Here is a 26,252-nt window from a genome sequence, read left to right as displayed (position 1 = left end):
CGCTTTGAGAGTGGCCTCGTTGTGTTTCATCCACATGAGACAAAAGTACATTTTCTGTCTTTTCTCATTCTAGAAGGCACCAAATTCAAAAATCCTTTTGCAATTCTACTAAATAAATGACCCAGTTTAAATACAAAGCTTAATGCTAAATCACTGAAGTAACCCTTTAAATGTTTAAAAGTCTCTTATGCTCACTAAAATAAAACATATAGTAATACTGTGAAATACAGCTCTGGAAAAATTAAGAGACCACTTAACATATATTGTTTTATGTTAAGTGGTCTCTTAATTTTTTCGTTCACACTGTAATGAGAAAAACAGATCTGAGACTCACGTGAGCAAAAAAAAAAAAAAAAAAGGGATTTGGCCCACATTTGCCTGCAGTCTGAACATAGAGTAAAACTCTTCAGGAGCTCTGACAACAGCTTTAAAAAAGCTTAAGAAATCTCACCACATAGTCGCAAAAGAGGATAAGGGCTCCTCGTCTGACAATCTCTCTGTTACAGACAGCAAGCTTCCCCTCGGGCTTCTCCTCCTCTCCAGATGAGTGCGGGCTCAGAAGCTTAGTGCTGGACAGACTGTGCCTCCTAATGGAGTGATGAAAACATGATGTGTTAGGAAAAAACATTTACTGCAGGCTTTGCCTCCTACACAGTGTCCCAATCAGATGCCACACAACGATGTGATAAATTGTCACTAGTACGAGCACTACGTCAGATACACTACAAGCAATTTTTGAGTGCGAATGGCATCTATTTCGGCGACTTTATAGCTGGAACAACAAAATACAAAAGTATGTCAATGATAATCGCAGGCACTAATTATGTGATTTTTTTTATTTAATGTCATCTCAGATATTAAACATAAAGGAAACGAACTTTAAAAGGTGAACTTTGAATAAACATTCATGTTTATTCATGACAAAGATGATTTCAGTCACACACTGTTAATGTTAAAATTATGTGATATTTATGAATCTGATTACGTACATATCTATTTTTGTTGAAAGTGCAATGTGCTTGGAGAGAGAGCCCGCCGACATGCTCTTTTGATTGGCTGTGTTAATTTTTTTACCGTTTTGTCCCGTCTCTTATTGGTGTCGCATCTGGTGTGGACAGACAAATTGCTGTCGCTGGAATTTTATTGCAGTTACAAAACACATATAACCAGCATATGAATGTAATCACTTACAACCAAATTCCAATTTGTTATTTGTCATTAAAAAACGCATTTGGCTTCCTTAAACCATAAGGACTTTTTCTTAGGCTGATTGTAACTTGTATCAGTTAAACAGGTTCTTCTATTAGGCTGCTAGTATATAGTCTAACCTGGGGGTCTGATGCACCTCGGACCACCAGGTGTAGTTGGTATAGTTGATAATGAGAAGGACCTGACACCAGAGCAGGACCAGAGATGGGTGCGTGGTGATGAGCTGGAGCACCAGGCTGTTCAGACCCTCCAGGGTATAAAAACTACCCCCTTCCTCTCCCTCCGCCTTTAGCAATCTGCTGCCCGCTGCCGTGATCCGCCGGAACATTCCTGGTAGGTTTATGGGAAATAATGTGACAGTTCAGACCAAGAGGAATAATGTTGCCCTTCACTGAGATCATGCAGTATGCTAAGCTGGCAAATGGTCCTGTGTATGAGTTGAGGCACATGAGGTACATACCTGATTTGAAAATGTGTATCAAACACATGAGCAGTGTGCCCAACTGCTGACAGTAGAACGTGTGCTGCTGCTCACTCATGTCAACTTTCACCTGCTTTGTGGCGATATCATCCAGCAACACCCCCACCAACTGCAATAAGAACCTAACAAAGAAAAAGAGGCTCATATTTGTGTTCATTAATTATTAATATAGAACTGCTGTGTTTGTCTTGTTGTTATGCTGATTGTTTTCTGTGTAATATTGTAATACATAGAAAATGTTGTAGCTATATTCAGCTAAACTTTAATAGGAGTGTGACTATACAACAATTATTATTAATACTACTATTATTCATTATTGTGTTATCATTTAGATTATAAAATAATGAAGAAATCATATTTTTCATAATCATAATCAAAAACAGTGCCTGTTTTGCTGTAGCATGTCATACTTTCTCACAAAATGTTATGTGCCTTTTAATAGTATTTTTGTATTCAACAACCATTTGAAGAAGTTATCTTGTATTATCCTATAATCACCAGAAAAAGCATGATTCCTATCTTCCTCTGAGACTGACAATTTTCATATGTACGACATTATTTAGATATGTAAGACAGATATTTATTTCAGCTGTATTGTTAATTTGTGTTCACATCTCACAAATAGCACATTTAGCAAGATATGGAGAAACTGACAGACAGACAACAGATAAGTGATCGATCCCGATGGGTAATATCACTACACACATTCTAGCAGCATGGTAGTCAGTGTTATCAGACACAACAAGCTATTAAAATGTCTGTCCAACATGAACAGGGCCCTTACATGACAACGAGATGCGTTTAGCCACTGTTTAAATTTACCTAAATAGTGTTCTATACGGCTAGCTGTAGTCCCGTAGGAACGCAGTTGTAGCCGGAAAAAAAGGCAAATAGTCCATTTGGGAAGACCGTTGTGTGTGTAAAGCATGATTATTTTATTACTGCACATTTTTCCTCAAGCCGTGTGTGCCCAAATGGAAGGATAAAGTTTACATTACCTCCACAGTTGCACTCATCTTCAACCACGGAATGGCCTTTTTCTTCAACCGGCCCCACTGTGTTGTGTTGTGTCTGTGTAAGTTAGTCATCCTTGTCAAAGCGTTCGCTGCAAATTTTACATTCTGTTGCCACAATTCGGAAAGGCACAAACGTGAACCATTTCTTCTTCACTGATCAGATCATCACTCTCCTGATGTCCGGTTCACGAAGGAATCGTTCTTTTTAACCGGGGGAACCAGTTCACCAAAACGGACTGAAACATTCTATACGGTTTGAGTCTCAAATCAGCGCTGACCACACAAGTTACTTTAGTTGCTTACTTTTTGACATGAGTGACAGTTATGTTAAAATAAACGAATGTCTTGAATTATATGTTACTCTAACCGTTCACTGAACTGAGACATGTTTTGCTGAGAGAACTGATGAACTCACGAGCAGCTGATACTGAGTATGTCCATTTAACTGAACGTGTAGCGGTTCTCGGATCAGCAGGACAGAATCGAAAACAGTTTCTTTCGGACACGATCTATACCGAGAACAGACGAGCCGATGAGCAGAGCTTCCTACACACAACGCTCTTCCCAACAGGAATATTTGCCTTTTTCCAGCTACAACGGAGTTCCCACAGGACTTCAGCGCCAGACTCCGGCTAGCTAGAGCTGCAACTAACGATTATTTTTTCTGTCGACTAATCTAATGATTATTTTTATTAGAATAAATAATTAATCTAATGTTCTTTTTGTAATTAGCTCATGAATCCTTTGGATAACTTTACAAAAATATATATATAAGTACAACTTCTAATATAATATTTCAACCTTTATTCATTTTCAACCAATGTGGTTGAAGTTTTTACAGTATAAAATAATAAAAATTATTTTACTATGTTAAATATGAGTTTATGATAGCATTTATAATTAAACCACAGTAGCCATAAATTTACAGTTGTCTGAGATGTCATGAAATGTTCTTTAGCATCACAAACCATAAAATGTAGTCAGGGTTCTGCAATGGTTTAGCATGGTTTCCAGAGATCTAGAGCTGATTCGGGGTAGCTCGGTGGTTTGTGACTGTTGTCTCGTGGCGCGCTGTCTTTTAAGGGGCCGTTCACATATCACGTCTTTTGCGCGCTCAAGTTCATTATTTCCAATGTAGGCGCGCGATAAGCGCGCTCATAATGGAAGCGACGCGCTCGTTTTTTCCCAGGCGCGTCCGCACCGCATCGAGTTAAAAACATCTCAACTTTTCAGAATGCCGCAAGCGCAAGAATATCAGACCTGAACCAGGAAGTTGGTCATCAGATCACACTGAAACCAATTAAACCGTAACACCGGAGATCGCCGAGATGTTTTCCTCTGAGGTGCTCGCACAACACAGTTGTGCTGCCGTGGTACACCATATCGGTTTTGCAAAAGGAACAAAGGGCCATTTTATTTGTCCTCTGTTTAAAGTATTCCCATACTTTTGATAACAGTGGTCTCTGTTTTTGTGATAGAATGCAACTTTCTCCATTCCCTGTATGCTATTACGCGAGATGTAAACAAACAGTGTGACGCGTCGACGCATTTCACGCACATCGACGTATTTTTGTAGTCAACGTAATTGATGACGTCGACGCGTCGTTGCAGCACTACAGCTAGCCATCAAAAATAGGTGAATTTAACAATGGCTAAGTGGCTAAACGCATCTCGTTGTCATGTAAGGGCTCTGTTCTTGTTGGACAGACATTTTAATTGCATTTTGTTTCTGTTAAGAGGCACAAAGACACCCTTTACATTTATGCCCCCATAACTGCCGTTTTAGCTGAATAGGGCTCTGGGCATTAACTGTAACAGCTCCGTGTTGCAAGCACCAATCCGGTTCGTTTTTTTTTCTATAGACTGTACTCACAAAGATATAACGATCAAGATAAGCGTAAAAATTCACCGGACTAGAAAACTAGCAATTTTTTCTCTGATTTACCTTTTTATGGAAGCAAGCATTTCTTTTGCCACAGTCGCAGACTGACTTTTAATGGGCAGCGACCAGCAATTACCTAGCAAATGTTTCCTCGGGAGGAAAGCGCTGCGGCTCTCCATTGCCGTCTTCCATGGCAGCAGGCGGAGCTTCAGGAGGGAAGGAGTCATCGTCACACAATCGACGGATGGTGGGACAAGAGAGGAGGTATGGGGACAGTGAAAGCTCCTGAATACGAGACAGAATGATGTCCTCTGTGGACTGCGAGATTAGGACACGCAGAATGGCGAGAATCCCAGACACCCACAACTGCCCCGTACCCACTGATGCCTACAGAAAAGAACAGGGACACAGTGAGCCACTTTACAGAGTTAAAGGAACACTCCACTTATTTGGAAAATAGGCTTATTTTACAAGTCCCTTAGATTCAAACAGTTGAGTTTTACCTTTTTTAAATCCATTCAGCTGATCTCTGTATCTGGCGTTAGCACTTTTAGCATACATCATTGAATTGGATTAGACCATGAGCATCATGCAAAAAAAAGAACGACCAAAGACTTTCAATATTTTCCTATTTAAAACTTGACTCTTCTGTAGTTACATCGTGTACTAAGACCAACGGAAAATTAAGTTTGCCAATTTTTTTTAACCTATATAGCTAGTAATTATTTTCTGCGTAATATAACCGCACCACTTCACCCATGGTACGGCAGCAAAGTTCCCTGATTATTATGCAGGAATGAGAGAATAGTTCCTATCTATATCCGTCTAAAAATCAAAACTTTTCATTTTAAATGGGAAAAAATTATCTTTGAAAAAATAAAGTCTTTGGTAATTTTTTAACGCGATGCTAAAGGTCTAATACGATTCAATGATGTATGCTAAGCTCAGTGATGCCAGTAACGCGTTACATAGTAACGCGTTACTCTAATCTGACTACTTTTTTCCAGTAACGAGTAATCTAACGCGTTACTATTTCCAAACCAGTAATCAGATTAAAGTTACTTATCCAAGTCACTGTGAGTTACTATTTTAGTCATTCTTCCTTTGTAAAAACCGACAGCTTATCAAAGTTCTCAGCCCGAGGGCTGGAGCCGTGTTTTTTATTTATTTATTTTATTTTTTACACTGTTGCAGCCATTAAAATAGTTCAGTTTTGTTTTTAATGTCAAAGTAGTTATTTTTCGTTTCGTTTTTTATTATCCTAATTTTGTTTGTTAAATTAAAGTTTATATAGGCAAGACAATTCAAGAGTTGGTTTGAGAGACTAGGCTATTAAACATGCGGTTAACTCACTGGGTCGTCACATAAAAAAATTAAAACTTTAATTTAACAAACAAAAATTGCTCCAAACATTTTTCTAAATGAACTTAAAAAATAAACGAAACGAAATATAACTACTTTGACATTAAAAACAAAGTAGGCTAGTTATTATACCACCACAAAGGCATTTCTGACGAGCTGAGGCAGCTGATAGATTAGCCTACTGCTCACAACATGCTCGCAACGGTGCTCAAAAAACCCGAAACGGGCTACACAATCTAAACAAAAAAAAAAAAAAGTACAGGCAGGTTGTCTTATAGCCTACCTTACACTTCAGCAAAATTAATATAAATCCGATCTTCAATTCCCGCGGTATATGCTCATTTAACGGAGTTCACATCAAAGCAAAAGATTCCAGCATTTTATTCAGCAGCTCATTTTAAATTCAATGATCGCAATATGAGAGAGAGAGCGACCTAAGCACTGGTAAGATCATTAGTCTCATTATTTTATATTGAAGATGATTGTGTTTTGTGTGACTTATTTTAAAGTTTCATTTACGGCCATATGCGTTGGCTTGCTTTACTCATCTGCAGCGATGTTGCAGTAGCACCGTCATATCTATCTGACTACAACATAACACGCTCTCACACATTTATTTTTTAATTATTTGCCAGGAGTAAAATTTACACATGTGGTTTAAACAACCAGATATATTTACATTTGTCCGGTTTAGTTTGAAATGCTTTCATGCACCTTCTGAATTGGTTTGTTTGAGTGATCGGAATTAAATACGTCTGGAAAGAGTCTCGGAAGGCATTTAGGCCTACTCCTGGTCATTTCGCAATCAGATAGATACCTGGTCAGAGAAAACGAATGAAGGAACCAGTTGTAAAAAGGCCATAACTCTAGCAGCTGCTCTGAAGAAACGGACTCTTTAACCCTGCGCGAGCCATATCTTGACAGTGGCGCAAGCTATCATGGTCTCATGTTGTTTCCACCAGCACATCTCATTGTTCATTTTAATTATTAAAATAAATATAAAACGAAGGAGAAGCCTAAAAAAGGGGGCGTAAAAAAGTCGGGACCGTCAGTCTCGGGCATAAATACAATAAAGTGTGTTGCCAAAAACGGTTGTCATTTCTATTTTGAGGCGGCAGCGGTGTTGTCGGCAACTGCTGAATGTAACTAATAAAGTAACTTGTAATCTAACTTAGTTACTTTTAAAATCAAGTAATCTGTAAAGTAACTAAGTTACTTTTTAAAGGAGTAATCAGTAATCAGTAATCAGATTACTTTTTCAAAGTAACTGTGGCAACACTGGCTAAGCTAGGCTAAAAGTGCTACCGCCAGATACAGAGATCGGCTGAATGGATTCAAAAACGGTAAAACTCAACTGTTCACCTCTAAGGGACTTGGAAAATCAACCTATTTTCAAAAAAAGTGGAGTGTTCCTTTAAGATGCAATCAGAATTACCATTTTTTGGCAAATATTCGTGGGCAAAATCCCGTAATTTCATTAAGAATCGGCACAAATAAGAATTAAAAAAAAAAAAAAAACTTTTTCTTTGCTGCTTGGTTTGAAAGTGACTTATCTCACATGCGCTTCATGCGTCACTACACAACACTGCCGTGCAAAGGCAAAAGGCCGTAACTTCGTTTTTGGTCGAAAATGAGTTATTGACATTTTTGGGACTTTCAAGACCTCCTTTATCATGTGGATAAATATCGTTAGTCAATTATGTTGTTTTTTCGAGAAAATTATGGATTGTCTGAACAGTAACTTCCAAAAGCCCAGGAGAAACCAAGGCAGAACACCGTAACAGCAGTTACCGTTCTTTGCCTTGGTTTTAGAACGCTTAAACTGAGTTACGGTACTCTGCCTTTGTTTAGCCATGCGTCTAAATTAAGTTACGGTACCGACATGCAGTTATGGTGTCCCGCCTTTGTATTAATGTCTATTAAAGTTTGCCGCGTTTGAGTTACGGTGTAGCCTGTGTACTGTCATACATGTTTTCATAATGCAGAATATTCTCTCAGCGCGCTGTCAGGCAGTCTGGGGCTGCCCACTGCACGAGTGTGTGTAGGCTACTCGAATGCAGTGACAGCATGCGATCACGCATACAATCAGTAGGCTAGTAACAGTTCGCAATTATATGCATATATCCTACCTTTTCTTGTAAACCCGATAAAATCCATGCCAATGAACGTCATCGGAGATGTTTAATCCACAAGCATTCTGAGAATTATTCCTGTCGTTCACATCAATCTAAAAGTTGTCCTTTTAGGCTTGGCGATTTTCATTCAAAGATGTAAAAGTATAAGCTATGTAGCCTATTGTATCTTTTTTTACTAGATAAAAACATTAAAAACATATTGCAATAAATAATTACTCTGTTTAGCCTATGAATGGGCAATCCGATCCAGTCAGCGCTGTCATTAGCCAAAATATAATAGCGTGATAGCCAAACTTAACCCTTGATTAACCAGCGGCACTGTTTGCTATTTGTCTTATTTATCACATGCATTTTTACAAGATTTTTTATTTGTTCTATTTTTTATATCTTTGCATTATATATGCTAATGTTTACTCATTAGAAATAATCTTATCTTGTTCATATAATTCAGTGTCACCTATCAACCTGTAAGTTTTGCTGCACACCAATGAAGATTCTCTTTACTAGAGGTATTGTGTCCTTAATAATAATAAGATGGCTATAATTAATTGTAAATCATCCAAAATAAATGCCATGATCATTAGATTTTATAAAGGTTGATTTTGCAAATGGTGATCAGCAACCAAATATTGATAATATGGAAGTTACTGCCTTTTGCCTTGGCATGACTCCACATTTTTTGCAGACAATACAAAGGCAGAGTGCCGTAACTTCAAAATAGGGGTCAAAAGTCAAGTTTGAGTAAAAAAAAAGTGTATGTAGATAATTGTCATTACTAAAACATCTAAATGCCAGATTTCCAGTGTCCTACCTATAACTAATTTGGCTGGACAACAAAAAATCTTTAAAGTCATTTTTCTCAGTTCCACACTCCAGTGAGTTAAGGTCTTTTGCCTTTGTAGGGCAGAACAGACCTTTTTGCCCACAATATATTACTAATTTGACCGCACATGTACTTGCTTTTTTACAGCCATTCTTCATCCTATTCAACTGATAATAATATCTATAGAATCAAGAAGAAATATGGGACTGATTCTCACTAGGGTAGGTGGTGTGATGAACATGCTCTTTAGTAGCATGTCTACAGGCCGCAGAGAGGAGGGAGCCACTGTCTCAAAGAGTGTGTTTAACACACCCAATGCCTCATGGGAGTCCAGGTGCATCTGTCAAGCACACAGAAGTAAATATGTAAAGTGCATTTACAAAAAAACTGTTCGTTAGCTTGAATTCAGAATCTGCGATGAATCTGATTCTTGAAAACGTAACGATATCAAGACACAAAGTCGAAACAGAGCCGCACTTGCTGTTTGCCGATCATTGGCAGGATGATGTCAGCAATCTGTCGAGAAAGCCTCTTCCACTTATCTTCATTCTCTTTATGGCACTGCTGTAGAATCAGAATAAACATCTCCAGCACCTAGAGACAAAAACATGCAAGATTTTACAATATAAATCCATGAATGTAAAGAGAACACACACACACAAGAATGGAGTGTTACCTGATGGTGTTGTACAAGGCGTAGCAGCATTGACACAACCACTTCCTTTTGAGTGTCCAGCTCTTTTCCTGCATCTGCTTTATTGGAGCCTCTGAGCACAAAAAGGTCATGCACTATGGGCTGCAGTGCAGGGATTGCTAAGAAATCAAAGATGAGGATAAGAATGAACAGTTTTTCAATTGATTAGTTTAAAGCTTACTCTACATGATATGCAAGCATTTCTGAATACAAATATGTATTTTTTTTAAAGAAGGCCTATTATGCCTTTTATGAAATCTTGATTTTGTTAAAACCCATTTTTCACAATTTTACATTGTTGCAGCACCTCTCTTTCCAGTCTGTGAGTAATGCTCTTTTAGTTCCTGTAACTACAAAACCCCTCCTTTTGAAAATGGCAATGTGCTCTGGTCAGATGGATAAGGGTGTTGTGATTGGTCAACCACTTTGAATGTGTTTCAAAAATGTCATGCCACTTCCCATAACAGAGTTAGATGCAGAGTATAAACAACAGCATCTCTGGATACGACGAAACCCAGGGCTTGACATTAGTACCTGCCAACCCATCATTTGCGGGTGGATTTCAGCTGTGGCGTTTAACACAACCACTTCCACTAGCCACTTTGGTGGGTTGAATTTAACTGTAGTCTTCTCAAAAGGCATCTGTTATAATCGTGTTGTGCGTTATAACCAATTACATGCAATTCTTTTAAAGGGTTACTTCAGCGATTAGCATATGGCTTTGTATCAGTAGAAACCCTGGAGTATATTCGAATTATCATGCTCCCTGATGTGACTGGCATAAAGTTGGCAAAAATTCGATATTCGCAAATTTAGAAAACGTCTCTTAATTTATATACAACATTGGTATACAGGATTCTAACTTCCAATAGCAATGATATAGATAATAACGCCCTTTAAAATGGACTTTGTGCTTTATAAATTTGCAGACTTTTTTTTATATTTACACATTTACAGTACACAATAATGTCTGTTCAGTATTAGAAAATAAGAAAATAAAGATTTTTTTTTTTGTCTAAAATGGGGTTCAGTTTACAGTTGCATTTTCTGCTTGAGGATGTGAGTGCTGTATTCGCGTGCAGTGATTCTACACACCATGTGTTACTGCCTTCCTGCCACTGGCCATGATGCCGTCACACAGCTGAATGATCTTTGGGATGCTGATGATCTGTTTGGAGTGGTAGCGCTCATAGGACAGTAGAACCAGGAAGAAGAAAATGTTGGGCACAATCTCTTCAGAGTCCCTACATAGAAAATACATAATTTATTGCAAATATTTATTGTAAACTAATAAATATTAGTAAATCTGAGCATGTGCAATTCAATGTATACTTCTTTTGTTACACTTTTTTTCTTTTTTTTAAAGAAATTAATGTTTTTTTATTGTGCAAGGACACAATAAATTGAACATTTTAGTAAAAGATATTTTGTTACAAATTTATATTTCAAATAAATACTGTTCTTTTAAAGTTTCTATTCATTAAAGAATCACGGGGGTATAACTTTCCAAAAACACATTAAACAGCACGCGTTTTCAAAATGTCACTTGATCAACTCAGTATATTAGAATGATTTTTGAAGGATCATGTGACTAAAGATTGGAGTAATGATGCAGAAAATTCATCACAGCAATAAAATAAATTTAAAAATATATTAAAATAGAAAATGTTTTTTTTAAATTGTCATAATATTTCACTATATTAGTGTTTTACTGTATTTTTGATGCCTCTTTTGTGCACATAACAAACTTCTTTCAAAGACATAAAAAAATCTTATTGAACTCAAACTTTTGAATGGTAATGTATGTTGCCGTGACTGTCGCAAGGTCTTACCTGAACTGCCCCACTTCAATATACTCAAACTGCTTCAGCACGAAACCAATGAACACCTGAAACAAATACAGGGTAATAAAATATATGTAAGTCTAATATAAGCCTAATGTAGGATATATAAATGTAAAATATCATTTGTTTTGATTCTCAATTAGTGGAGCAAAATGGATCATTACATGTTGACTCACCTGGTCTGAATCAAGCAGACAGTAGTTGACCCGGAGCTGCACAAGTTGGGAGAGTAAGTCCAGCACCTGTCTTTGCAGGGCCACTGATGTGCTGGTGGTGTACTGCTTTAGGGCTTTAATCACCAGCGGCTCAAACAACCGGATGTGATTATGAATGGCATTCTGAAACACACACAAGGAGTAAACAATTAGCCACTTTTACTGTAGTGAGTGGTCAAGACATCAGCTCTGCTGTTAACAAATTAATTTTGATATTTAAACTAAAGCTGAAATTAAATAAAACAAATTAGATGAAAAATTATGAAAATTACAAATTATAATGCATTGGCAGCTACCTGAAGTTAAAAAAAACTAAGATAAAGTTCTATATTTTAAAATTAAAGCGATATAAAAAAAGTGTCAAAGGTACTTAACAAAACTACAATTTTTTTTACTAAAATTGAAAATTAAAAAAATAATAATAATAATTAATTATACTAAGGAATAATTACTATAATAGTACACAAGTAATAATAAAATAATGCTGCAAGATATTTATTTAAAATATATTTTTATGGGAGATTCGATACACATACACAAAACAGTCAATATCATGAAATAAACAGGACCATAATTCCATATTAAACAATGAGTAATAATAAAAAATAATAATAAAAAGGAACTACTGTATATAAACTAAAACAATACCTTATAAATCAAAGACCCATTAAATAACTAAAAAAAACTAACAAATGCACATCTCCCAAAATCTATGCATTTTAATATATTCCTCATCTACCACAATACATATATAATTTTGTCAGTCAACGGGTTTAAAATTTCGGGAGCACAAAAAATTAATTATAGCCACATATATAGGGCAATTCACCTTGTCTCCTCGATGGCGAGTGACATTGGTGATACTTGATCTCAGTTGATTGGAGACTTTTTGCATGACATCAAACCACCTATAGGATCACAGAAATGGCATATGTAGACATTATGCGGCACTTGACTTTGTTTATTATATTTATAGATAAATCTCTATGAGGAAATGTTGTACACAAACACTCTCTTGCTCACCCAGAGGCGTCCTGTTCTTGTTCAGCTTGCACCATGTTTCTGAGGCTGGCGTCTGCTAGGGCCTGTGTAAAGTGAGTGTAAGGGGCCATGAAACAGTAATGGTAGAGGCCGGGTCTGACGCTGGTCGAGCCGAGCCGGAGGGCCTTGCCCTGGGACCGACACGGGTGAGATGAGGCCCCCTCATACTGAGATGCAAGATTGGTCCCAAACAATGCCTTCAAAAGCTGTAAGCAAAGAGCAAACGGTGAATCCTAGGAAAGTAAAGTCATGGTGTAAAACAGAAGAGTTAGAAATGCACATGTCTAACCTGCTGAACACACACAGTGGCCATAGTAGGTTCCCGTGAGAAACAGGACTTGAGATAACCCAGAATCTCTTCAACACACTAAGACAGATAAATTCAGGGGGAAGGTTCTTAATAATGATTTTGCTCAGTTATCATACTTTGTTTATTGACTAGATGGAATTAGGCTTTGATATCCTACTTTGCCAATATCATGCAGGGTGGCCAATTCAAGCAGCTGGGAAAGGACATCAAGCGCTGACCTCAGGAAACCCCCAAACTTCTCATTGGTGTTGTGAAGGTCTAATGTGACCTTGGAAAATGAAATAAAAAATAAGCAAGATGAAGGATGGATATTTTTAATTAAGTACTCGGAATGGGATAAAAACGCAGGGCGTATTATTGTGATTTTTTTGACTTAGAGGTGCTGTGATGAAGAGATAATCAGCGTTATTTAGTTCACCTGTCAGCGGGCATTACGTTATGCCTGATCTGTAAACATAAAAGACAAATCCAAATGCTAATGACTACAAACTTACTTTGTAGTTAGCGTGTGTAGCTCTCAATGCATCATAAAGCTTCAGATAAGGAGGGAGGTGATAAAAGCTGCCCAGAGTTGTGGACTTGTTAACTGCTGCTGTTGCTGCACCGTCTGCTGCTCTGCCTGTATGAAAACACAGTATAAGTCATCCATAAATATTTAATTAATAAATAATGAGCCACACAATAAGACCTATATTCCTTGTTTACTCAAAACAATATGATACATCAGTATGGTCAACAGATGGCTCAGTAGGTGTGCCTGTACCTGTGTTGGTCTCTCCTCCTTTCTTTGGGCTCATGGGGATATTGCTTGGCTCTGTCATATCCTTCTCTTTACCCTTCCGTCTGATTGGGCTGAGAGAGGGAGTGTTGGCCAATGAGGGTAAAGTAGCCTGGCAAGAAGGATTAACAGAAATAATGACGCTTTTAATATAGTGGGAAAATATTCTATATTATTGATGTGTTGTACATTTATAGATTTGTATTGTAATTTGAATCTATAGAATGCATTTTTACCTTGACTGCAGGGCCTGGGGGCGTGTCATCTAGAACATGGGCGCAGATGTTGAGAATCTTCAGCAGGTGTGAGAACAGTTGCTCTACCATAACAACCAGAGAACGGTCGTTAAGAGCAGGCCACGCCTCTTCCACCTTAGAGGGGGCGGGGTTAGCCTCTTCCTCACCTGCCCATGGACTCTTCATGCACTTTGGTGCAATAGCTTCAAAAACAGACAAAGAACATTTTAAATTCAAACAGGCGTAAACAATTTTTTTTTAAAATTGGAACGAATTAAAATCCCACTTAACCTTCCTAGACTCTTTGCTCATTTTTGACAGATTTTATTTTTGTTTATTTAATAAAAATATTTTTTTAGTTTAAAACTTGATTTCTTTTTAGCAGTTTCTTTTTTTAGTATTAGTATTTAGTAATTCAAAATATTTAGTTAATTTTAAACAATTCAAATAAAATAAAATGCATGCAGTTTTGCTGATAATTTGAATATAGGATGTTTAGGCTATTTTTTATGGAAACAGATAGGCCTATGTATTTATTGCAGTGTAAATACAATTGTCTTACTCAGCAAGTCACTGACAAAGCATTTTAAAAAGGAAATGTGCAAATCTTAACTTTTTCTCCAAGTTGTATCCTTCAAATACGGTATTTTTCATAATTTTGTAACAATGTCTTTACACTCCGTGTCAGCTCTGGTTGTACAGTAACTTTTATCATTGGACGTATTCAAACCGGACAATGGACAGTTCGACCACCGAATCCTGCAGTGTCTGTAATATAGAACTAGGTGTGCATCACCGATCATCGTTCTCGCTAAAACATGTTGTCATAACATGAGATCTGCAGTTTAGTTTCAGTAGAATTATTGGAATTAGCCTGTATTTAATCCTTGCTGTCATTGAAACAGCATAACAGGAAAAGTGATCAAAAGTTGCACATCAACGTTTATCAAAATTCATATAATTTTTGTTTAAAAAAACGTTATGTAATGACACTGTAATTTCAGTGAATATCACCATTAACGAAACTGGAACATGAATGTACCCTACACATGTAGCCTATATCAAAATGAAAAGAGTTTTAAATTGCTCTTACTTCATTACTTTTCTCACTCTAGTAAAAGAGTTTGCAGGCTCGTGTCAGAGTTTGCTGCATGTGCGCACATTTTCCCATCAAGTTTGTTTTTATAAAACACAACTAGTGTCAGAAGTGGCGTACGTCTCTTTCATGACCCGTTTTGTGCATACGCAATGGTTATAAATGAGACCCCTGGTGTGTTAAACTTTGCCTAATATAATCAAAATAAGTTTATACCAGCAAGAAGGTTTCCAGCCAGTAGAAGTGCACCCTGATGGGCGGAGAGATCAAGAGGGAACCAAGCAGAGGAGAGGAGAGATAAAACCATACCGGTCACGCCAACCGTCAGAGACCTGCGCACCTCCTCACTACTGCCAGACTGAGAGAGACTAAAGAAAAAGAGCACATTTATACCTTTGCAAAGTGAAACAGACAGATAAAACACTGCACTTAGATTACCAATTGAGCTTGACTTCATACTCTTTGTACCAACGTTATGATCAAGACAACAAATCTAAGCATGTTTTATTCTTGGTCCTGAAGGAAGACATCACTGCTCTAAGGTTCAGATTATTTTGTGAGTGTGTACCTAAAGGAGCGCCCTCGGCTGCGGTACTGGCTGGAGCGGTTGAGATGAAAGACAGAAGAGCTCACAAAACCACAGTGCCAGCCTGTACTCCAGGTGCACACTGGGAAGGTGTTGGACAAAAGGAATAGAGCCTCACAACAGCCAAACTGGAGAAATGACATCAAGTAAAGAGATCAGACACTGGGTTCAAATAAGACCACTCATAAAATATATAAAGTTATTTCTGCAAGACCAAACATATATTTAAAGTGATAACTCGAGACAAAATTACAATGGAAAAATAAGCTATGATCCCCAAAAAAACTTAATTGCTGACCTCTGTAGAGTCTTGGTATTTAAAATATTTTTCTTAAAAGACTGAGGCACTCACAGTCATGGCTCTGGAAGTGGAGGAGGTGAGGGCATGGGAGATGGCAGTGATGACCCGAGATAGGTTGTTCTCTACGGTAACATCCGGTGCGTTCTGACACAGATTGTAGCCACGGTATGTTCTGCAGTGAAACAGATCATTTAAAAAATAAGATTAAAGCCAAGTACACTACCATTTAAAAGTTTGAGGTTGGTAAGTTAGGGATAGTTCACGCAAAAATGCTAATTCTGTCATAATTTACTAACCAAGCAGATCTATGGAAGTCATGGAGGGTGAGATCTGATTGGTTACAAAAATTCTTCCATATATCTTCCTTTCTCTACAGCAGAACAAAGACGGTTTGAGAAGAAGGTTTGGGTAAATGATGACAGAATTTTTATTTCTGGGTGAACTATTCTTTTAAAGGGATAGTTCACCCAAAAAGATTTATCTGCTTACCCCCAGGGCATCCAAGATGTAGGTTTGTTTGTTTGTTTCTTTAGTAGAACACAATTTAAGATTTCTAAATCCAACTGTATGATGCATGTCAATTGAGTTTTTTCTATGAGAGCCACTCTGAGAGTAAAAAACATACCTAAACCCTGTGGCTTGTGATGATACATTGATGTCTTAAAACACGAAACGATCGGTTTCTGCGAGAAACCAAACAGTGTTTATGTTTTTTTTTTTTTTTACCCCAATCTCATCTAGTATTCCCAATGCTATTACTTCCGCCAGAAAAGGCGCGATCATAATAACATATATATAGATGCTTCATTAGTACCTGCATGGATGGCGCGGATTGGTCGAATGAGGACTCTATGTACATCTATGATCGCACCGGGATTTGACCTTCTCGGGCGGAAGTAATGGGGTTGGGAATACTAGATGAGCTTTGCCTGCTATGAGGTAAAAAAATAACATAAATACTGTTTATCGCAGAAACCAATCGTTACGTTATTTAAGAAATTAATGTATCATCACAAGCCACAGGGTTTAATATGGATTCGTATGTATGTGTTTTTTACTCCAATAGTGGCTCTCATAGAAAAAAAACCATTGACATGCATTATACGGCAACAGTTGGTTACTAAAGAAACAAACAAACCTACATCTTGGATGCCCTGGGGGTAAACAGATAAACATCAAATTTTTTGGTGAACTATCCCTTTAAGTCAGAAATGCTTTTGAAAGAAGTCGTATACTCAACAAAGCTGCATTTATTTAAAAAAAAAAAAACTTTAAATTTGATCAAAATACTTTAAAAACAGTAATATTACGACAGGTAAATATTACTTCAATTTAAAAGAACTGTTTTCTATTTGAATGTATCTGCTCAAAAACGTTTCCTCTTATTATTATTGTTCAAAACGGTTGTGTTGCTTTAACTGTTTCCACCCCCATCAACGGAATTTACTGGCTTTCCGTGATTTCAATGTTATGTGCTATTATGCATCTTCTGAAAGAGTACTGAATCTCCTGATAAAAACGCATGCGAAGAAGATGCAGAAAATCATATGTAATTAAATGCATATGTAAAGTAACGCGATCACCAACATTAAACAGCATATAAATCAAAACGGCCTAATGATACCGAATGAAATGTCGACCCAACATTAGCAATATTTGGGGATGTTGAGGGACTCGATCTACTCCATCTATGTTTAGATTATCATTATAAATCCGACCTCGATGTAGTATTTGATAAAAACTTTGCTCAAAATGTTGCTTTTTTATGAAAATTAAGTGTTGATAAAAAGAATGCATAAAGCTAGAAAACATTTTTTTGCGTGTTTAAAAACAGAAGGTCTTTCCTTTGATATATTACATTTTCACATATTCATACAAACAAATATTCTGGGGGCCATATCATTTTTGTAAAAATGATCAAAAACGCTGGCTGGGAAAGAGATAATATGTTTGTGGAAACCATAATATATTTTACAAAGCTGAGAGTTAAACACAACACTGGTGTCATGTAAATGGAGTAGGGCCATAGTGTACCGTGTGATAGTGCTGACAGTGAACTGTGATGGAGGCTGGGTCTCGTGCATTAGAAGCTGCAGGTACACACTGCTCTGATCTCGTGCTATTGCCACAACCGGGTCTGTCTGAGCCTGGTCACAGTCATAGAACAACCTGGGCACCAACCTTAGAAGAGAGAGATCGATCAAAAATCAGAGTTTGAAATTTGTGATGTATAGTTCGGAGATTATTATCCAAAGAATAAACATGTGAATACCTGCCAATGGTGTTTGCTGCCACATGTCTAACACGTGGGTCATCATCACCCAGTAGATAAAGCACAACATCATTCAGAATTCTGTCCTGAAGCCTCAACAACTGAAAATTTAAAAATTAAAATTGTATATTAGTTAAATATTAGTTATATTTTGCATACTGCTATGCTGCATATGCTATACAATATAAATAAAATATTGTTCATTTAAAAATATATTATGAAAGTGTGGCTGATTTTGCAGTTAAAAATGTATGCTAAACTGTCAATATATAAAATAATCCAATCCAAAAGATGATACAAAAATTATTAAATTAAGCATTTTTATGGGGTAAAGTGTTTTAGATAATGTTTTGTGATGATGTGGTCTAAAAAAATGACCAGTATATTCTTCAAAAATGAATCCTTGCCCGTTTCACAAAATAAAGTTGTATAACAACAACAAAGGTAAATGATGACAGAATTATTATCATTATTTTGTATTAATTAATAAAACATGATAAATTAAATCTTCATCTTAAATTGAGAAAAGAGAGAAAGAGACATGACATACCCCTGTGTAGTGATGCTCTCCTTTGTGTAATTTCTCAGTTTTTCTCTCCAAAAAACTTACTAACCTGACAAACACAACAGGTGATTTTATTATATGTATAGTTTGTGATTTTTCAGAACGTTTAGAAGTTATACAGTCATTACACAAAATGTAAGTGCAAGTAAAGTTTGTGTCCTCTCACCGGAAATCTATCTCAGCAAGTGTCTCTAAGAGCTCAGTGCGAACCAGCCAATAAGAGCAGTCCTTCAGGGTCAACAGATCAATAAGCAGCTGCAGGCCAAGTTCACTGAGACTGCCATTGCACAACGCCATGATACAGTGCTGTGGTTGAATAAACACACTCAAAATAATTATAATCTTTAAAAACTGACAGACAGAATAAACTGGCATTTATTATTTGCTAGAATAAACTGTACATTCTCACCCTGACAGCAGCACAGGCCATTTTACACGTGACTGAAGACTCATCTTTTAGACTTCGCTGCAGCAGAGGAACAACATTTTCGATTGTCACAGAGCTTCCTGAAAAGACAGAATGACAGGGAATGTGAAGACTGACCTTAAAGCTGATTTATACTTATGCGTCGCATCTGCGCCATAGCCTTTACACCGTGGCCTACACGTCGATTTTCATTTATAATTCTGCATCCCGCGTTGAGGTGCTGAACACATCACATCAACTAAGCATGCAACCCACAGCTACGCATGCAACCCACAGCCTACAACGTAGCAACGGCTTTAGATTGTGTAAATGATTTGATCAAGCTGTAGCTGTAGTTCTCACCTGTGACAGAGTGGATTTGGGACAACCATGTCTCCGTGTTGTAGCGTGTCTTGAGCTGGATGGCTTGGATTAAAGCCCCACACAGGATGGCGGTGGCTCCTCTGATCTGAGGATCCCCATGTTCGATGTACTGCATTATATCACTAATGTACTGTTGCTCTGTTAACACAAACACAACAATATATGTACACACCAGCAGTTTATTTCACTTTTAATATATATTTAGAAAAAACACAGACACTAAACTAACACAAAAAAGACAAAATACAATAAAAAAATATGTCAACATTAAACAGGAAAAAGGGATTGTATTTAAAAAAAAAACATTAAAAACATATATCAAAACAGATGTCAAAAACACTAAATAGATGTCAAGACAAAACAACAAAAATAGATGTCACAAAAAGAAAAGAAAACATGTCTAGACTCAAGACAAAACAAGATGTAAAATGAAGCTAAATATATGTCAAAACAAAAAATGTCAAAAAACAATAGAACAATAATACAAAACAAAACATCAAAAATATGTCAAAACTAAACAAAAATAGATGTATAATAGGGATGCAACAATACAGTTGGTATTTTGCTATTTTATTCTTAGGCGATAGGAAAAGAAAAAGGTTAAGAAGAAAACGTTTTTATTGTAATAGTCTTTCTTTATTTTACTTAAGACTTGAAAAACCTTACTTAAACTTAACTTAACTTTTTTTTTTTTAAACTTGTACACATTCCTGGTGTATTGTTTAATCAAAAATAAATATATATAAAGATTTACAGTGGCAGCTCAGAAATGTACAGTAGCATTTAAGTTTGAAATCGAATGAATTAATTTAGGCTAAAATACAGTCTTCAATATGCAACATACATTGATTGAAAGCTACTGTATATACTTTATTCAAGAGCAGTGAGTGATTTTTCTCTTTGTTTTTAGTTGTTTTATTAACATAATTTTAGTGTTCACAATCATTTGGCTGCGCTGCTAAAACCTGCTCGCATCTCATATACAGACACACACAATTTAACTTTCACTTTAGACATAACCAACTATGTGTATATATGTTAACCTTGTGTGTATTTGACAGTGTTAGCCCAGTAAGACTACTTAGTCCAGTAATCACGCGTGTTTGACAGGTGCGCACAGGTGCGATTGAAATGTTTAACCGGCAAGGCTTTAAAACGCGGCTAAACACCCCCTAACTTTAGTGCATATGATTGGATGTTTGCTCATATCAGTGCGTAGATTCACAGGTACACTCAAAAAGAGGCAAAATAAACTGAGAGAAATATTTAAAATGAAGAGAAATAGAAAAAATTAATTAAATGCAAAACCAAAAAAAATGCAATTCACAAGCGCGTATTGAAGCGTGAATGCCGTACCGAACGGTTCAATATTATATTGAGAATTGTGACATCCCTAATGTATAAAAACAATACCATATAGATGTCAAAACAAAAACAGATGTCAAGACAAAAGAAAACAAAACACATATGTCAACAAAACAAAAGATAGATGTCAAAACAAAACGAAATAAACGTTAAAAACTAAGATGTCGAAATAAAACACAACAAAACAAACATATATGTAAAAAACAAACAAAAAACACAGACAATAAGACAAAACATTTTGAATAGGACAAAACAAAAGATAGATGCCAAAACAAAAATGACGTCAAAAACCTATAGTTGTCAAAAACAAAACAAACAAAAAAGACAAAACAAAAGATTTTGATTGTAACAAAACAAGACAGATGTCAAAACAAAACAAATGTGTCAAAAAATAAAAAAACAACAGATGTCAAGACAAAACAAAAGATAAATGTCAAAACTAAAGAAAAAAAAAAAAAAGAGCGCGAGACCGATGGATGAACAGGATCGTTGTCGGTATATTTCTCACCATCTAGTTGTTGTCCATCTAGTGGCTGCAGGTAGAGTTTGTTGAAGAAGGCTTCAGGTAGAAGAGCTGCTGCTGCCCCCACACAGCTAACAGCTAATGCCTTAACGCTCACACGCACCTCATCATCAGGAACCAGCCCTAGGACATAAATATATATTTAATATTTAATGAAGAAACACACTTTAATGTTCAAGTAGCAAACACCGATACCCAAGGGCCTTGTATGCTATTTTGACAATAGAGAGTTAAGCAACATATGAGAGTTCATGGGAAGCTGTAGTCTTGTTGCTCACCATTTCTTTGGCCGGTGAGCAGGAAGGAGGCAGCCAACAGACGGACACAGTGCACCAGAGGCTCTTCCTTTAGATCAGTATAGTGGCCAATTTCTCCTTTAATCCTAGATGGCTAAACACAGAAAATATACAAAAATTGTAAAGTTTAACTATTAAGGCCGGGACACACAAACACGACAGTGTTGTCACCTCTCGACGGCCGCGTCTGGGTCAAAAAGCTGCACTTGAATACACAGAGAGAACTAGAGCCAACTATCAGCTAGCATGCGTGTTCTGCGCCTATGTGTAAATAAGACAACTGTCTATTTCTGCAGATATATTCATCATTCAAAGCGGAAACCAACGCTCCAGGCTGCAGATACACAAGAAAACTGTAAACAAATCCGCGTGCATTTAAATTTTCAATATCAATTTTGCTGAACACGTTCTTTATTCCACTCCACTCATGTTAATATTAAAATATCCGCCCAGGAACAGCTTTCTATCTGTATCGTTTTGCTGTTATTCTCATGCACTGACTCATTCACTATACTGAACAGCCAATCAAGTTCTCTCTCACCGACGGCCTGACACCGATTCTACATGTTGAATTGGCCCAAAAAACACAGATGGTGCCTGACTAGAGCGACAGTGCTGAACACACCAAAAAAACTAAGTAGGCAGATGCTCAAAAACAGCCAGACTTTGCACGACGTCCGATTGTCGACTTGATGTCCCGGGCTTTAGATCTCCATAAAGTATCTGTGAGGACTTGAGATGTACAACATTACTTTTTTTTGTCCTTCATAAAGACTATGTGCTGGCCTGGATGCCGGCCAAACATAACCCCCGCCCACTACATTTGAGCCTGGGCAGTTCGGACTGGACTTGATCCATAGAGGAGTAATTATGCCTGAACAGAAACTGTTCGGACCAATGAAATTGTCAGGACGGCCTTTAGACGATGATGGACAAATAAACAGTAACATAATCATCCACGTCATCGAAGGTGCTTGGGTTGAATTTGTTCTAATCCTAAACTGAGAACTTATTCGTATATGCATTCACCTTCACTATTTCTCTCAGAAATGATCGTGTTGATAAGTACTCTGAGTATCCTTAAATTCTTTTTTTTACAACACCGTCAAAGATAGTTTATTTCAGCTCGCGCGCAGACAGGGTTTTCAAGTTTTTACAACAAAACCCACCAACTACTAGCCAAAAACAACAGCTTCTCCGGAGGGTGTTCTCCAGAAATAAATGGCTTTTATGGGGTAAAATGTGTGTTATTTTGGCAAGGTTGCATGCTTAAATTTGCATTCCTTGGTCTATATATCACATAACTGAGGTCACTTCAACCTGCGGACATGGAAAACAATCCTCGGGAAAACCGCAGACTTGGCAACACGGTGCAGTTGAGTTCTGTTGACATTTGACAACTAACGTTATGTGTCGCTCTGTTGCTCTGATTGGTTGTGCATGTTCACCTTGTTGTCAAGTTCTGCGGGTTCCAGAACCTCTTCCTTTGGTATGAATCGATCCACACTGCTGTCAGATGATTGCCTGTTGTGACCTTTTCCTTCCAGAAGATGGGGCTTACTTAAAGCTGGCGACAAGAGAAAGCAGAACTGTGAGCTAAAAGGATGACTAATAAACATGTGAACTTCACACCCAAGATAAGATTATCAGAGCAGGGTGTATTGCTGAGAAAGTGTATAAATGAGTATATGTACCCAGTGCCGACTGAGAGAAAGGTTCTGGAGGTTTGTCAGGTTGTTGAGCTGTTCCCTCCTCTTCTTCATCCTGAAGCGTGCCGATCTGCATCCCTGAGTACTGACTCTCACTGCCGTCCAGCACCTATATATCATACACAAATACAAATTATATATATATATATATATATACACATACACACACACACATATAAATGAACTAACAATAACATGAACTAAACTCACAAACAAGCAGAAACATTAGCAGAAACCCATTCGTGCAAAGGTACACAAATAAAAAACAACAGTCGAACATGCTGTGTCACTTTGGGGAACTTGTACAAATACAGTTTGATCAAAGCATAACCATATGCATGTCAAGACAATTTTGGGCTGCACCAAAACCAAAGTACTGTGGCCTGTGGTTTACTAATTAATCAAAACAGGGAGACAGCACAAATTCAATCCAGTGCTATTTTAGTATTATTTATATACTATTTTAATATATAAATAATACTAAAAAGGTTTCTATTTTTAATTTTAGTTAAGTCATTTTGTTTTATTTTTATTAGTTTTTTTTCTTCTTTAAATATTTCTATCAAAAATTCTATTTATTTAAGTTTTTATTAATCTAATATTCATATTTTACTTCATGTCAGCTTTATTTGAATTATCATTTCAATTAACAATAACAAGACCGATTAATCTTCAAATGACGCCCTTAAAACTGGTCTGACATCAGCATCATTGTAGTTGGCACTTGGTTTTTAAGCATTTGTCCAGAATGAGGTAAGTAAAAGGCATTTGAACACCTCAGGAAAGAGGTCGTGCATGTGGGAGCGGGGCAAATACTGGGCGGGGTTGTATCAGGGGCGGGGAAGAGCAACAATAACCGCACCCCCTGCCCTCTGCTGACCTGGTCACTACTGCTAGAGGAAGAGATGGCAGAAAAGGTGGAGGAAGAAGACGAGGTAGAGGAGGAGGAAGAGGATGGCCTGTAGATAGATGACTCGCTTTCGGAGTGTGTGTCCGGCCCTTCTGTGGGAGTTGGGGAAGGTGGTGAATGGTTCCGATAGCGCCTGCTGGTGCTGGTGACACTTACGAGCTCGGCGCAGTCTGAAGGCGTCACGGCGGAGTCCGGCCCCTCCGTGGTCGTCTGGGAACTGTCACTAGGGGGCGACGATGACACGGCTCCCACTGACATCTGGTTGCCATCGGTTATTAAGTCGCCGGTTGTGCTGACGACCCCAGCGCCCCCGCTTGAGCTGCGGCTTAGCATGTCCTCCTCATCTTCATCATCTGGAGTATCTGGCCCTACACCCTGCTCTGATGCACTCAGGTCCACTGAGTCCCCCGGCTGCAAGGCATGCTGGGAGGACCGGGGCTGCTCTGTGATGATGTCAGACGTGCCAAGAGACGAAACGCCTGATGAGGAGGGAGCTTCACTGGAGCTATCGCCACCGACCGAGGCTAAGGGAAATGTGAAAGAGTGAAACAATGCCTTACTCCTGCCGTAAAACACATGTCATGTATTTGTTTGAATCCGGTGAGTATGTACAATTGAATGTTATCTAGATTTTTACATTTTATTAAGAATGCAAAATTCATGGCCATGATACTTTGATTTTACAATAAGGTTTTACTTGTTAACATTGGCTAACATGAACTAACCATGAGCAATATATTTGCTACTGTATTTGTTTGTTCATGTTACTTCACATTGCATTAACTACGGTTAACAGATACAACTTTTGATTTTAACAATATTAGCAAATGTTGAAATTAACATTAACAAATAATACAAATTCTGATAAAGTGCAGTTCATTATTAGGTCATGTTGGATGCGATTTCACTTTTTTAACTTTAGTTACTGTGTAATTTTGCTGCTTGAGCATAAAGAGTATCTGCAAAGTTACAGCGCTGAATGTTCAATGCAAATGATGATATTGTCTTTTAAAGTTATGGCAGTTTATTGCCTACAAAAATGGCCGGTTTGTACTACAACCAGCTTCTTCCCAGGTTGGTGACATCATAAACCCTTGGTATTTACATAAACACTGCCCCAGATGTGACTTTTGCCCATAATGGTAAGGGGCGTAGGTGGGTTTCTAGACAACCTGTGTTTGGCACTTCAGCCAATAAAAATACATTAAACTATTGCCTATGTGATTTTTAATGGAAACGTGATCTTTTGTAAAATTATAAATGCCTTTCCTGTCACATTTGATCCATTTAATGCATCCTTGCTGAAAGACGTATTAATTTAGTATTACTACTTACAGACATCAAACTTTTGAACACTTTTTGATCCTAAAAATGACTGTGGAACCTCATTTAGGTTAGTTTATTTGATTTTTACAACAATTTTTCCATCCCTTTGGAGAAAATCTGACACTTAACAGGAGACCTCTCCGCAACTTACCTGTGAAGGATCCAGTGGTGACGTCTGCCCTCTCAGGGTCATCCTCCAAACCCTCTTCTTCACCTGACAACAGCTTACCTGAGACAAGCACAACATACAAGACATATCATTAAAATACAATAAACATTGTTTTCCAAAAAACGATTTAACTTTCTTTAACAGCCTGAAACCACACATTCATTATTAAAACTACTAAAGTTCAACTAACGTGCCACAGACAGGCTGGAAATATGTCAGTAGGTTATATGCAAAAGAAGGGCAGACAAGAAGTCACCTTTCTGTTTCCTGAGGAGGAGAGGACTGCATGTTGACCCACCGGCTGTTTGCAGGAAACAG

The 26,252-nt window shown here is 37.5% G+C and overlaps 1 protein-coding gene across 3 annotated transcripts in view; it reads right to left on the bottom strand.

The window, feature by feature from the left end:
• htt (huntingtin) overlaps window positions 1–26,252 on the bottom strand; it is a 68,468-nt gene that overhangs the window by 29,237 nt on the left and 12,979 nt on the right. The window contains exons 10-42 of one of the 3 annotated variants that reach the window (XM_067441249.1): window positions 26,191–26,235; window positions 25,917–25,994; window positions 24,410–24,963; window positions 23,515–23,638; window positions 23,269–23,387; window positions 21,803–21,914; window positions 21,510–21,647; window positions 19,616–19,774; window positions 19,256–19,353; window positions 19,013–19,152; window positions 18,832–18,895; window positions 18,282–18,382; window positions 18,044–18,190; window positions 16,061–16,181; window positions 15,691–15,836; window positions 15,339–15,490; window positions 14,027–14,229; window positions 13,776–13,902; window positions 13,507–13,631; window positions 13,170–13,280; window positions 12,992–13,069; window positions 12,685–12,908; window positions 12,491–12,569; window positions 11,623–11,784; window positions 11,435–11,490; window positions 10,698–10,846; window positions 9,585–9,721; window positions 9,386–9,502; window positions 9,126–9,248; window positions 4,725–4,975; window positions 1,670–1,812; window positions 1,329–1,539; window positions 452–587 (exon numbers count right to left, since the gene is read on the bottom strand). In XM_067441249.1, the coding sequence (XP_067297350.1) occupies window positions 452–587; window positions 1,329–1,539; window positions 1,670–1,812; window positions 4,725–4,975; window positions 9,126–9,248; window positions 9,386–9,502; window positions 9,585–9,721; window positions 10,698–10,846; window positions 11,435–11,490; window positions 11,623–11,784; window positions 12,491–12,569; window positions 12,685–12,908; window positions 12,992–13,069; window positions 13,170–13,280; window positions 13,507–13,631; window positions 13,776–13,902; window positions 14,027–14,229; window positions 15,339–15,490; window positions 15,691–15,836; window positions 16,061–16,181; window positions 18,044–18,190; window positions 18,282–18,382; window positions 18,832–18,895; window positions 19,013–19,152; window positions 19,256–19,353; window positions 19,616–19,774; window positions 21,510–21,647; window positions 21,803–21,914; window positions 23,269–23,387; window positions 23,515–23,638; window positions 24,410–24,963; window positions 25,917–25,994; window positions 26,191–26,235 (4,730 nt within the window). The remainder of the gene's footprint in view (window positions 1–451; window positions 588–1,328; window positions 1,540–1,669; window positions 1,813–4,724; window positions 4,976–9,125; window positions 9,249–9,385; window positions 9,503–9,584; window positions 9,722–10,697; window positions 10,847–11,434; window positions 11,491–11,622; window positions 11,785–12,490; window positions 12,570–12,684; window positions 12,909–12,991; window positions 13,070–13,169; window positions 13,281–13,506; window positions 13,632–13,775; window positions 13,903–14,026; window positions 14,230–15,338; window positions 15,491–15,690; window positions 15,837–16,060; window positions 16,182–18,043; window positions 18,191–18,281; window positions 18,383–18,831; window positions 18,896–19,012; window positions 19,153–19,255; window positions 19,354–19,615; window positions 19,775–21,509; window positions 21,648–21,802; window positions 21,915–23,268; window positions 23,388–23,514; window positions 23,639–24,409; window positions 24,964–25,916; window positions 25,995–26,190; window positions 26,236–26,252) is intronic. The other 2 variants (XM_067441250.1, XM_067441251.1) reach the window with 2 other exon arrangements.

Source organism: Pseudorasbora parva, chromosome 4 (assembly GCF_024679245.1).
Source record: "Pseudorasbora parva isolate DD20220531a chromosome 4, ASM2467924v1, whole genome shotgun sequence".
Taxonomy (NCBI): domain Eukaryota; kingdom Metazoa; phylum Chordata; class Actinopteri; order Cypriniformes; family Gobionidae; genus Pseudorasbora; species Pseudorasbora parva.
Note: the sequence above shows the minus strand (reverse complement) of the source record. Positions and strands in the feature narration are given on the sequence as shown.